Source organism: Macrobrachium rosenbergii, chromosome 40 (genome assembly GCF_040412425.1).
Source record: "Macrobrachium rosenbergii isolate ZJJX-2024 chromosome 40, ASM4041242v1, whole genome shotgun sequence".
Lineage (NCBI taxonomy): Eukaryota > Metazoa > Arthropoda > Malacostraca > Decapoda > Palaemonidae > Macrobrachium > Macrobrachium rosenbergii.
Genome location: NC_089780.1, coordinates 13,474,401 through 13,488,870, shown reverse-complemented (window position 1 = coordinate 13,488,870; position 14,470 = coordinate 13,474,401). Strand labels below are relative to the sequence as shown.

The 14,470-nt window shown below is 35.9% G+C and overlaps 1 protein-coding gene across 1 annotated transcript in view; it reads right to left on the bottom strand.

Annotated features, from left to right (window-relative positions):
* LOC136826322 (fibrocystin-L-like) overlaps positions 1-14,470 on the bottom strand; it is a 113,056-nt gene that overhangs the window by 43,400 nt on the left and 55,186 nt on the right. Inside the window, exons 32-45 of the mRNA XM_067083572.1 lie at positions 12,175-13,109; positions 11,151-11,295; positions 10,678-10,795; positions 9,244-9,399; positions 8,780-8,957; positions 7,983-8,133; positions 7,480-7,639; positions 5,530-5,711; positions 4,882-5,048; positions 4,106-4,344; positions 3,315-3,469; positions 2,194-2,478; positions 1,821-1,993; positions 69-138 (exon numbers count right to left, since the gene is read on the bottom strand). Coding sequence (XP_066939673.1) covers positions 69-138; positions 1,821-1,993; positions 2,194-2,478; positions 3,315-3,469; positions 4,106-4,344; positions 4,882-5,048; positions 5,530-5,711; positions 7,480-7,639; positions 7,983-8,133; positions 8,780-8,957; positions 9,244-9,399; positions 10,678-10,795; positions 11,151-11,295; positions 12,175-13,109 — 3,114 coding nt within the window. The remainder of the gene's footprint in view (positions 1-68; positions 139-1,820; positions 1,994-2,193; positions 2,479-3,314; positions 3,470-4,105; positions 4,345-4,881; positions 5,049-5,529; positions 5,712-7,479; positions 7,640-7,982; positions 8,134-8,779; positions 8,958-9,243; positions 9,400-10,677; positions 10,796-11,150; positions 11,296-12,174; positions 13,110-14,470) is intronic.

Genomic DNA, 14,470 nt, shown 5'->3' with positions numbered 1-14,470 from the left:
TCAATACAACTGATATTTTTGTCTGACTTTGAACCTTTTAATGAGCAGAAGCATTTTTTCTCACTAACCAGGTTATTGCCTCCACACACTCCAGTTTTGGGAAAGTAGCCATCCATTGAGAAGATCCATAAGCCATACCTAATTTGGAATAAAAGAAAAGGAAACAAATTATCAACCACATACATACACAGTGTCAAGATTCATAAGACACTATGGATTGTAGGACATCAAATCACACCCAAGCCTCATACTACCAGAGTATTACTTTCTAAAACAAGTGTGATATTGTAATATGCAAGGTAAATGAATTTCATAGCATACAATACTTTTATAGTATACATTTTAATCATGTTGTCACTACTTTAACCTGTTTTGTTCATCTTGTAATGCATAACTCGTCTGTGATTAAGTGAACAGTTTTTCTACCTATGCAGACTGCATGAACTTCACTAAAATGGACTGGATACTCGTTTAGCAAACAGTAATACACACTTGGCTATTTATGAAATTGACATGTCTGGGAAAACTTCTAGACCCTTAGTTTAATTCTAGTTACCGTATTTGATGGCTTATAAGACGCATGTCTGCATAGGACGCACCCCAATTTCAGCAGGACATTGAGGAAAAAAAAATAAGGTTTCCTAGCCTATGCTCATATGATTTTGGTAAGTAAAAACTGTATTATTAGGTTATCATATGCATATTGTTTCTTACCAACAGAATCAACAAAAACATTAATAAAGAAGTTATCTACCATATTTATATTTATCAAAATATGTATTATACAATCAGCCATTTACTATGATCGAATGTTTCGTCTGCTGCTGAAAGCTACCTCATAGGTTTACCAATAGATTGCAACACATTCATTTGTAAACATTGTTTCTTACCAGCAAAATCAACAAAAACATTAATAAAGATGTTACCTACGGTAATATATGTTATATATATCCATTATATATTATAAAAGTATGCAATCAAGCTCTGGAATTTACTACGTTTCAGCCTTGTTATCCGTAAAGCTCTCGAGATAATCACTAATAGGTGGCAGCACACGTACTGTAAGTCTGTAAATGTGGAATGCGGCGATGCGCTGTAGACGGCGATAATGATATTAACACATTTTAATGAAAATATCGATAACAACAACGTAGATATTGATTATAATACTAGCAGTAGTAACTGCGGTGATGGTAAGTGTGATAATGATAAATAATTATAATAAACTTTGGTTTTTAATAGGTTATTAGGATAACACCGAATGTTAGGCTAGGCTACAACATCTACATGATGTTTCATGTATAATTTCAGCCAAAATTCTTAAATTTTGAGCCTACATTATGTACATAGGACGCAGGGGATTTTTTAGGCCATTTTTTTATTAAAAAAGTGCGTCTTATACGCCGTCAAATACGGTATATCAGATGAAAAAATAAAATATTGTTTATCTAATCCTCCCAATATTTGATTCTCAGTTACCAAACACTCCATATGTCTTGAGACACTAGGATAACAATGGCTTCACTGTATGTGTTCTACAGTGCATAGCCACAAACTAATGAGAATCAATAATTTCCTTAGGTCACAACAGATAAAGCACTTTCCTTAGGTCACAACAGATAAAGCACATAGTGAAGTTAGAGGAGATCTAGAGTGCCAAGTGAACAGCACAACCATATGAATAGCACATTATATTTTGGATTCCAGGCTCTCGGAAGGTGTTTTGGGGTCCAACAGTTCATCAATGGAAAAGACCGGGATACACAAGTAATTCAAATTCATTAATATAGTGACCAGACCAGAACAAATCTAGTTATTACCTTCCCATTGAATGTGCAGTATTGTTGTAGAATGTTCCCATCACCTCATTATTTTGACAGTAAGAGCTTGTTGCCGAAGGCCCAGAGGGATGTCTCTCTAAGCGATACCAATACCCAAAATGTGTTCCTCCTGCTGCTGCATTGTGTCTCACTATATTATTTGGGTTCACCACCTAAAATGACATTAAAATCTTTATGAACACCTTTAAATACAAAACGAGATACTGTACCAGTATTAAATTATAAAGAATGCTATGCACCATGAGTTTACAGTTTACTGCTGTGTCACAAAGCCTAGAAGCACAATTGCCTTTACACTGTAAATGTTGCTTAAAAAGAATTCATATTTATTTGTGGCTAAGAAAGGACTTACCCAAAATGATGATGGTGTCACATCTACATTCAGCAATGAGGATGAAGTTCTGGTGTATATAGCAAGGTTGTACTGGATAATGTTGTGCATTTCATTACCATCTTCAGTGAAGATAGCATGTCCCATGTTGTCATATGCCACATTCCTTTCCACAGTAAGGTAATCAGCAGCATGTATTGTAACAGCTCGGTTATATGTGCGGTGTATAGCACAACCACGTACATAAGAACTATTCACATTTCCAACTAAATGGAAGTGAAGAGGATAACGACCCAATTGGAATGCCTTTCAAAGAGATAGAAAGATTATTACAGCCAAATAAATCAGCATCAATTTTATTCATTAACACTAACTGTAATGAATTTGTTAAAGCATTCAAGTTTCCAATAATACTTAGATAGAATCAATGCATATCATATAAAAACAATGTCTTTCAACTTCTCCACTCACAAATTACTGTACCACTTTCTCTCTCTTTTTCTTAAACGTTGTTTAGCAACATCAATGCTAGGCAAGAGGTAAAATTTTAGTACTCTTTCGCCCTCTTGGTTTCTCTATTCAAAGCTGTATCTTCCATTCAGATCCTCACATCCAATTCTGTAAGTTCTTACTTGCCCATTACAGTCTCTTACCAATCTATGCTATGATTAATCTGCCAATGCATTTGACAGCCTTTCCCAAAATATTTAAGTATTTTTTCTTTGTAATTTGTTAATATAAAATTCATTGTCATAAAGCCTGTCATTCAGTAATGATGGCGGGTTCCAGAGATGTTAAAAATTCTGTGGTAAAGAATACTTATATTTGCTCTGGTCTTGAAAGATGCAGCATTGGCAGAATTATCCAGATCCTGATTTTCTTATGCTTACATAGGCAGAGTTCTAACACATTTCAAAATTCATAACAGCTCCACACAGTTTGACAAATGAGCACCTTTTTATTGTGGGGCAGAACGTTTTAGGTAATATTCCAAGGGTTTCCTACCATTTCTGTACTTTTCGATAACCTTTACCACCCATGTTGCAGACAGTGTTACTGTAAAAAACACTGACGTTAAGGAAAGAGGAAGTAACTGTTTTAAAATATACAATGACAGAAGTGGCCTAATGCAAATGACATACCTGGCCAGCTTCGGTAACCTCAACGTACTCTATACGACCATGCACGAGACCATAGTCCTTTGACTTGCCAAATATCATGACCGTAGCGCCAAACTGGTCACTTCCTATTTCTTCCCCAAATCTTCCATTGAAGCAGCTCTGAGTGGCGAACTGGCCTGATATATGAAGGATTAGGATTAAATCGTTAGTATAGCACTTATGAATCATTTACGAAATATAAAAACTAGGAAATCTTGAAGTAAATCATCAATTTATCAAACAGAACTTTTCTCTGAACTTTTCAACTGAACTAATGAGTGGATTGGTATTTATTTCATGTAAAATTACAAAACTATTAATATTCCGTGTAATTAGAGGGCAACCTAAGAAATCCATTACTACCATGTTTATGAGTACTTGTTATTACAACCGAAAACATGACAGAAACTAATAAATTATATTAATATTGACTATCTCAGTGTTAACAGAAAAAAAGAACATAGAATCAAGATCTACTCAGAATCTACCAAATCTTTCTTACACCTCAACCCACTCCTCCAATTCTCCCCTGAAATACAGTACTGTATGTAAAATATATTCAAACTTTAGATAATTGGCAAGGGTAACATAAAGTTTACTAAGTCTTACATTTGAATGTTGAAGTTCTCCAAGCACATATAAAGAAATTTATCAACAAATGTCACATTTATGTTAACTGCAGTAGATTCCATCATAAGTCTACTGAACTTCATACCGCTAACTCCTCAAGAAATAATTCACCAGCATACTGACACCAAAGAAACACATCTCACCTGGATTCCATTTTTCATCACATGCCTCTATGACTTCTTTGAATGCTTCATTGATGTTACCCCTAATTTTGATATTACGTGAAAGAAGGCCAACCTCTGCTCTTGTTTCAATATTTCGCCCCCCCAGGGTTTGCTCAATGGAGATGTGTTCGTATTTCAAAGGCTCGGTCAGTGTCAGTGTTCTGCCATCCGCTGATACCATGTCTATTGTGTGCTTCTCATTTTCATTCTTGAAAAATCTGTGGGGATAAAACATATTTCTCAGGAAGGCCCAAGGTAAAAAAAATCCAAGGCATAGGTAATCTTTATAACATAAAAAAAAATTGGGGGCATAAACCTATCAATCATAACAAGCCTTCATTTGCAAAACTGAATTTCCCCAGATAAATATCTTCCCATGTCTTAAAGACAGACAAATGAAAATATGTAAAGGTGACTGCTGACTGTAAGAAAAGACCCAATTATCCACACTTTTTGAAACTTTACATAAAAAAAAAATAGTTTTCCATTATATACACAGGTCTAATTACTCAGCCTCCCTTTCACCTCTTGGAAAATATTTCCCTCTGGTAATAACAAAACATCTTAGTTTACATAACTACTTCTACAGTCATCTTGGCTAACCTTACAACCCTGTAAAGAATTGAGACAATACACAGTTTTAAAAGAAATAAAAAAAAAGAAGTCAATCTATAGGGTGCAATATTAACAAACTATCATAATACAGCAGCTATTAAATGGTGAGTTTACAGAGATACATGAACAAAACATTTTACCTCTTTTCTGTAGTGGCTATAATAATAGTATCGCCTTTCTTCCAAGTGACTGGCTGCTTTAAGGTTATTGTATTAGACCCTTCAGCAGCTGTAGTGGCCAAGTGAGTCCACGTGACTGGAACAGGAGCACCGTGAAGATCGAGGCTTCCATTTCGAACTGCTAAAACCTATAAAAACCATTTCCCACCTTCATAAACTGGAATGATCTTTTTAAAGTCAGCTTTTGTACCAAAACATTCTTGAAGACCTTGGGAGATTGGGGTTTTAAATATCAAAATAAAATGCTAATACTGTACATTTAAAGTGTTGCTTAACCAGAAAAACACAGCTTTAAACCTGCAGAAGATCATAGGCGGTAACTAAAAAAAAATCAAAATACGCTGTACACACATTTACAGAAAAGCTAATTCAAGCACTATATAAAAAAACACACTCATACTGGGAATGACAACCATCTGAACAACGGCAGACATCATACCTCATGCTTATACAGTACTGTACTTAGTTAAGTGACACAGTGCTTCTCTCTAGGAATACTAAAAATGTCTGTTTAAAAATCTCTTTCCAAAACTGTTACCCTTACTAATTCTAGATTTTGGCTAAATTTGCAACCTCTCATTGGATCAAATGAGCCTATGAACAACTTACTTTTGCACCATAACTAGGTAATTCAATGGATCTTGCATTTCCATAAAGCTCAATCACTGCTTTTCCCATATAAGGCTCTTCCTCTGAGCCAATGTTTAGAGAGCCTCCATCCACAATCAGGATATATTCTGCCCTCAAGATGATTTCCTCAGTTGCCTCTGGGTCTACAATCACATGGCCTCCTATTGGGAATGAAAAATTAATCTATGTAACACTTCATGAAGTAATGAATACAAGCTGGGTGGAAGAATTATGAAATGGTATCTGTATATTCAATGATTCCAAGTTCTGCAAATATGTTTATATAATGTGAATATCCTTGTTAAGAATGATAAAAATAAAGTTAGTACTGGTACTCCTAATGAATTAGCAGTGACAATATTTTAATTCTTCTCGTCATAACCTATACCATATCTTCAGAGAGAAAAAAAAGGGTTATACTCTTTACAGAGAAGGAGTGAGATTTATATTTTTCTAGTTAATGATCTCAAACCAGTTTACGGAAATAGTGCAACTTGTAGTTAGTGCCTTGAACTTTATTCATAGCTATACCAACTCAAGTTAAAAAAAATTGGCTAGGCCTCAACTTATGTACCTGTTTTAAATTTTTTTTTTTTTTTTTTGCTCTATTTTCCTTTACTTTCTGCTTTTCATCCTCCATAGCCAGCCTTGTCAATAATTTGCTCTCTTTATCTTTCCCTTTGTTCACTTCTTCTGGGTTCTATTTATTTCTCAGTTTTACACTCATCCTCTTTATACAGCCTTTTCCTACTATTTCTCTCTTCAGCCAAAGTGTCTTAAATCCTTTATCTCATCAATTTTCCCCTGTTGGTCCTTGTACTCTCCCATATCCAAAGGCAATGTCAGCATGCAAGGAGAGACACAAGAAAAGTTAACAAGCAATCCTTCAGTTTGTTCTCCTGAGCCTGTCTGCCACCGTCACTGCTCTTCTGATGTAAAAGCAATCAGAGCCCAACTATACCAGACATCATTCATGATATAATGCTCTAACAGCAACCTGATGACATTGTGGCCAGATGCTGTTCGAAAAAGGGACTCTGAAGACTTTATATAAGTCTTCAGAGTCTCTGTGCAAGTCCATGGGGGTTGGAGGTCAGTGACGATGATGTGGAGTCAGTGCAGGAGCACAAAGCAGGGCTCACCACAGAAGAACTGCAGGACCTTCAGAGGGAGCAGCAACAGAGGGAAGCTAAGGAATTGTCTTCAGAGGATGAGGAGGATGCAGTGGAGGATGTCCCTAGTTCATTAATAAGTGTGTGCAGTTCTTGAAAAATATCAGCCTGACAGACTTGTAGCAAACTGTGTTATAAACCTGCAGAATGACAATGCTTTTCTCACTTTACAAACATTTTAAAATGCAGAGAAACAATACCAGAAGTGCAGTTGCCCACCATTTCTATGGAAAGAGACTCCCCTTCCAAACAAAAGCATCTTTGCTCCTCTTCACCTTTTTCATGTCATCATCTCTCCAAAGTACATGTAAAGTGAGAGTAAATTTGCAGTTATTTCATGTATTTATTTTATTAAGGTTTTCTGTTATTATTTCTGCATGCTAGGCTTGTTAAATCTGAATTAAAATGCTTTTATTTTTTGCAATTTCTGGGGTCTGGAATGGATTTACCCGATTTATATGATTCCTTACAGAAAAATAAGTTTAGCACTCAGGCAGATCAACATTTGTACAGTCTTCTGGAATGGATTAAGTCCAAGTGCCGAAGTACCACAGTATCTTTAATGATTAAAATGCAACCTTCAACTAGACCAAAAATTCTATGGGATTCAGAATGTATAATTATAATGAATATTTAACACAATAAAAGCCTTATGTAACAGACCACTCAGAGCTAATAATGATAAAGAGGAGACGTGCAAAACTATCTTAACCACAAAGAAATATTATGAGGTGCAAGGAAACTATGATAAACTAACCTTTAATGAGCAATATCTTGAGAACTTCTGTGGACTCATCAAGAAGAATGGTCTGTCCTTCCTCAATGACTACCAACTGCCCTTGCGAGGGGACAGGCTCCCCTCCCCATGTGTAAATGGAGCTCCAGCGATCAATGTAGAAGAATTCGGCATTTTCATCCTTTAAAACAAAATATTCTTATTTAATATTCCTCATAATCATCAAATACAGTAGGAGTGAAAATTACAAAGAGAGGAGGTAATTCATTTAATCTTTGTCAGTTACTCTGGCAGATGATTTTCATCATAAATATACCAGTAGTCAATTCATAGATAAAGAGCTGAACAACGTATCACTGTTACAGTACATCCACATAACCTAAAACGATCAAAGATTACAAAAATACTGAAACTAAACAAAGGTACTTTTATCTTACACTGCAGACAAAATCCTAAGTATGCATTTATTTCAGCAAATACATTAATAAGCTCAGTATGTATACGTAGTAAAAATGCAGTCTTACTGTTGTAGCAATGCCAGCATTTGGAACAGTGACTTGGACAAAGAATTTTCCAGGGCCATCATGGGACTCAGTTACACAGATTATCTGACTTGTACTTTCAGACTTGATCTTGCATTCTGACCCTCCTATGGATACTTCATTACCAGATGCACTGCAATCCAAAAAAATTAATGACAGAATACACAGGAATAAAGTAAACTTTCAGAGTAACAATGATAAACTGTATCACATTAACAAATAAATAATGATTTATACCAAGGCAATAGTCATTATCATTAATCATTCAACTATAGCCAAGAGATGAACCCAGCAAAAAGGTTTCTACAACTACCATGTTAATTCATGCCATTGCATTAGCTGAAAGTGGCATTTGTTCATTTTGTAAAGCTAACATTGCTGTATTCAACAGCTTGCTCTTCATTAACCACAAGACTCTAAGGTTTAATGGTTATAGATTAAGTTCAGTGCAGGTTAGTTTATAAATGCAGGTATGTGACTGCCTGTGATGTAAGATGTAGATATATTTGTAAATAAAAAACACTGTTAAGTGTTTATCTCTAGTTATCCGAAGTGATCCCTAGTACAGCTGTAATCAAAATACCTCCACAATGAGCATCAAGCCCAAAATTGCAAGAGGCAGCGGAAAATGTAGTGGCCTTTACATCTCTTATCCCATAAAGGTGGAACGCAGCAAAAATGATAATGATGAGATGATAACTAAGCCTGCAGTTTAAACAACCAGGACTAAACCTTAATGACAAACTGACAAAATAATTTCATTCAACTTGTCTACATACGCAAATCCAGTTCCATTGATAGTCAAGGTGGTTCCACCTGCAGTACCACCGCGAACAGGTGAAATGGCAGTTACTGCTGGGGTGATTGAAGCGTCATACGTGAAACCGCCAGCAAGAGCAGCTGTTCCACCATCTGGATTACTCACTGTTACATCACATGACAATGTGGGAGAACCATCTAAAATTGCAAAATAAAGTATTAGTAAACTTCTCTAGTACCGTTTACATTAACTTACAGTTATTTCTCTTAAGATCTCAGGCAAATGAATACAAAATACCTGTTTGGATCTCAAATAAAATACTTTAGTATGTGAGCAAAAAACTACTGGACTGCTTCTGGATTTAAATCATAATGATCAACAGATGTATATCTAAATACAGCAAACTTGTAAGTAAAAGGAATAATACAGGTATATCAATAATTACAATAAATTAGTACATTCATACAGTAATGTAACCCTCACCCTGAGGTCTGGAGGGAACCAAACATTTCAGCATTGTGGAGGAAAAGGAGAAATTTGCAGGAATTAAGCAAGTCTTATTACACACCGTAATATTGGATCCACCAGATGGATCAAAGCCAGTCCCACTCAATACTACCTCCACACCACCAAATCCACCTGGAATTAAAATTAAAGTATTACAAATTTTTTAACGTGCAATTTCAATCTGTAGAAACCTCCAGATTTTTATTTCACAAATACACATAATTACAGTATTTTGACCACCTTACCTGCTTGCCAAGGTGGTAGTACCTGAGTGAGTGATATCATCTAAAGAAGACACTACAGTATCTTGTCTCAAAACATACAATTCACTATTCAATCCCACTTTTAGGTTTCCTGACAAGGTGCAAGGAAATACAAATAAGCACTGAAGGAAGGAGGGTTCTTTGGGTGAAATTACACCAAGTTAATTCACAATAATCATAACAGTATTTAGGAGAAAGATACTAGCAAGCCTACAGGAACTGAAATTTTACACTTAGTGGTCTCCAATGTGCCTTTAGTAACAGTCTAGAGTGATGAAATAAGGTGAGGAAAAACAAGACAAAAGTGAAGAGACAAGAGCTAAGAAATATATAAACCAACTACCTTACCAGCAGCCTCCACAAGACTAAAATAATATGCATTCAGTTACTTATGGGGGACACATCCTTTGGACAGGAGGATGATCAAGTAGACTGGCATTCCCAATTCTCCTTGCATTTGATTTGGCCGACTCATAAGTGGTATTTAAAGAGAGACGAAATTGTCACAGACCAAACTTCATGCAATTTAAATTGATATCTAAGTTCAGCTCTTGAATAAACAAAATCTCTTTTAAGCAAGACAGCTACTGTATTCTTGGAGACTGAAAGCAGTGACAGTAAAATTTTTCAGACTCATTGGCATGGATACATTTTTCAGAATGCAAATACAAAAGAGGTCCAGTTCTTTTCCTGTTTGTATCACCCAGTAAGTTCTATAAGAGATGATGACCAAAGCTTGTTTGTAATTGGCTGGAAAACCAGCAAGATTTTAGCAAGGACTATTCTGGATAAAAGGTGTATTCTGGATGAAAGAAGAGATCTAATGAATGGCACATATATATGTGTGGAAATGAAGATATACCATGTCATTTACTAGAATGTTTGCCAGACGTCATATCAAATGCATACACAATGCATTACAGCCTGTAGATTTTCACAGTAAGAAAGCTGCAGCATTATCTAGCTTGAATTTATCAAGATTCAAAAAAATACTCGACTATAATCATTAACCTTCAAAATTACAGTCTCACATCACTCGATGATTTTGGTATGCTAATAGCGATACAGAGACAATAACATACAAGTACAGAAAGCGGCTAAAAAGTATGGTGAGACACAGTGCATGACAAAGGGGAAAAAACCTTACCAGTAGCCGGAGTGACTGATACCAACGACATGGGATACTCAACATCTAAAGAATTTGAATCGCCGTACACCGAATCTCTTACAACAACCTTCTGGATACCACCAGCCAAATCAGGACTCTGAAGATGAAAATACACACCCAGAAAATACAAAATATTAGTTCTGAATATTTAAGAACAGCACCTAGATTTCTTTGCATGTTAATGTCTGGTTATTCTTTCAGTCTTAGTAAATATATAATATTAAGGTAAGACTACAAGTTTACAATTACAGTGTTCTGCTGGTTCCAATCATTTTTACAAATTCTACTGGTAGTAGAGCCATCAGAGCAAAAAAGACCATCTTATATTTTTAGAAAAAAAAACATGGTTAGGAAAATCCTAAAAAACAAAATTTAATTTTTGTGTTAAGTTGACGTAAACAATTTAAAAACTTAAAGAAGTAAATATACACATGAAGCAATACGCTACTTACAGTGCACGACAATGCACTACCACTGGGAGATCCAACAAGAGCGCATAATGAATCTCCTATGAAAACTTCTGGGGCAACACCGCTAAGCATAAACGAACTTCCTGTTATGGCCAAGGATGACCCAGCTGTCAAACCACTGTTTGGTCTGTTTAAAAGAAATTTATTATATGTCATAATATGCAGAACAAATAAAGGCAATAATTGGTTATCTATGCAAGAGCTATAAATGCATAGATATATGACACAAAGACCTCCGACATCATGCTTTACCTCCCGGAACTGAAAACACTGAGTCTAAATAGTGAGTAAATGATGGGCACTGATGTTTCCACAAAGCCTCCAACCAGGAGATACATTAAAGAATGAATGTCATTGATATAAAGTGCCTACAGCCAGTTCTCCTATTTGCTAGTTCAGACTACAGAAAGGATGAACAACCACCATTTACTTCTAGTCCAGATTGGAGGTTATACCAGACTGGAGTAAATAAGTACCAAGTAACAAAAACATACAAGGCATTAACAATGGCATGAAAATAAAACAAGAAAGTTCCTAGATACTAGAATTATTAATAACAAATTTTCAACTAAAGTTTAAGAAGAGATTTTAACACTGAAATATGATTTCTGCTTTTTTACTTTAATACACCCATATACAATACTTCCACTTATGAACTTAAGCACACAACTTTCTAAAATTTCAAAGTATTTGTACAGAATGTGAAGATTTTATTTTCAACAGTCAAATTTTTATTAGTGAATTTACAGAGTAACACAACATCTATAAATATAAATTCAATAATAAGTTAGACTGTCTCTTCAAGTTTCCAAGTACTGTATCAAACATTTAGTATTCACGTACTCTTATGTACCATTTATATAACTACCTACGGTATCATTAACGTATTATGCGGGGACATTTTTTCCCATTACCTGTACATACTAATGAATTTATGTTTATCATATCATATTTGAAAAAAAAAGATTGCTCTATAAATTAACCAAGTGGATAATGAAGGACTTACGAGACACTAGTCAGAACTGGTGTTTTAGTAGCTGTGAAAGAATACTGGTCTGAAGCCGTGACCTGAAGTCCTCCAGATGTGACATTAACATTTACGACACCTTCTGCATGAGGAGAGGTGCGGCATGTTAAGCTGGTTGGGATTGCGCTCTCCATGACACAAGATGTCCCCCCTACGTCAACACTAACTTCTCCAGGTGTGAAACCTGTTCCCAAAATAGTTAATAAGGCACCACCATGGATACTACCCTCTTTGGGTTCAATGGATGATATAACTGGTGCTACTGTGGCTGTTGCTGCACCAACACCAACATCAGCACTTCCTTTACCATCAATACTGAGGGAGACTACATAAGATCCTGCAGGTAAACCAGGAGAGTTACACTCAATAACAGCATCTGTCACAGTGGTTGGTGTGCAATCAAAGGATGCCACTTCCTCTTCTGCCTGTCGTCTGGATCTCTTAAGCACTGTGGGAGACTCATCAAAATGTCTTGATCTTACAACTCTCCAGACTCCAAGCGTTCTAGTTTCTTCAAATGTTGAAGCATTTGTGCCCGTAAATTTACCCCAAAAGTTGGTACTGCCTCTCACATCTGCAAAAAGATCTTCTCTAACTTTAGGGATGTGAGTGTAAAGGAAAGGATTTGATTCTTTGTCAAAGATGGGATCTGATTTTTGATCATTCCTCTTGGTGCTCTCTTTGGATTCTATCACAACAGGGTCACCAACAGCAGCATTTTCATTATCCGCTGAGCTCCTCTTATGCCTGACGGGGGCTTTTTTTAACGTTACAGTAACCTTAGATGCGTCACTGCCAAATAGCGTTCCAGTAATTGTGACTTTTTCACCTGATACAGCAAAGGTATTCACAGATGGAGTCAAAGAATTACTGTAAGTGTATGTGGAGCTAGCCATTTCCTTTTCAGCTTCAATCTGAAATTGAAAAGGAATATTTTATTAGATAATTAAGTGACCTACAAATACATCAGCAAAAAAGGCCATCAAAGTCCATGCAGGTCCCTTTTTGCCTGAGGCTAAAAAAAATACAGACAAAATCATCAATTGTTCAGAAAAACTTTGGTTTTATAAAGAGAATTTTATATAAATCTCAGCATTCACCACGGATCAGCGCAAGGTGCCTTTTAATTTCTGACAGTAATGGAGGAAGATACAAAATAGGGTAGAGAACATGTGCCCTATTGGCTGCTGTCAGGCATTAATAGTAAAAACGGGATAACAGGTCTCAAAAATATTTCAATAATGGAAGGGTGTTTTCCAAGATAAATCTTTGTGTGATCCTCAAAGAATATGATAGGGAAAGATACCGTGTGGATGCAGTGGGTGAGGGACATGGAAAAATCCACTACCTGTAATTCGTATATGGTGTGATACCACACACCTGATACCTGAAATCTAGAGTGATAGCAAATTGCAAAGAAATGGAAAAGGTCATGCTGTGATGGAAAGACAAGCCCCTTGGAAGAGGCGCAACAATTTCTTTATCTTGGCAATATACTGGTTTGTTCAATTGGAACTGAGGGACTGAAAAATAAAATGTACCAACAACCTGGATAAAGTGAAAAGAAAGCTAGGTTACTTGTCAACAGAAAAAAATTTATGACTGAAAAGGACCTGTACTACTCTATGCAGCAGAGAAGATAGCGCTGGCAATGCGAATGGAGGAAATTATGAAAACGTGGGCCTACGTAATGCTATGATGCATACCCAGAATACAGTGGGAAGATCATAATTACAAATGACAAAAGTGCGGTGATGTGGTGCACAGTGGCTGGAAAACAGATTAAGATGGTTTGGATATGCGATGAGGAAGGATAAGGAACAGCTACTCAGAAAAGTAGTAAATACTGTATAGAAGCAGAAGGTTAAAGAAAAATCAGACTTGCCATAAAAATCATGGAAATGACATACACAGACCTAAACCACGTGGAAGTACTGTAAAGCACTCACAAAATACGAGTGGAAAGAATTAATTTCATGTCTAACCGATGTAAAACAATGACGACAAAATAGTTTATTCTGAATCTCACTCTCACATTTTTTATTCTCGTAGTATTTTTAAACAGGGCTTAGTATGAAATGAAATGAATACTTGGTGTCCACGGCCAGGATGGTTTTGCTAGCCAAATGCATGTGGTCTCTTCGTAACTCTCGCAAATTTTCAGAATTGCAATCTTTCTTTCATGATGATACCATATAAAACATAAATGAAGGTGCTCGATTTACGAGTTCAGATTTCTTAAATTGATTCCTTCCACTTGTTAAAAAAGAAATGG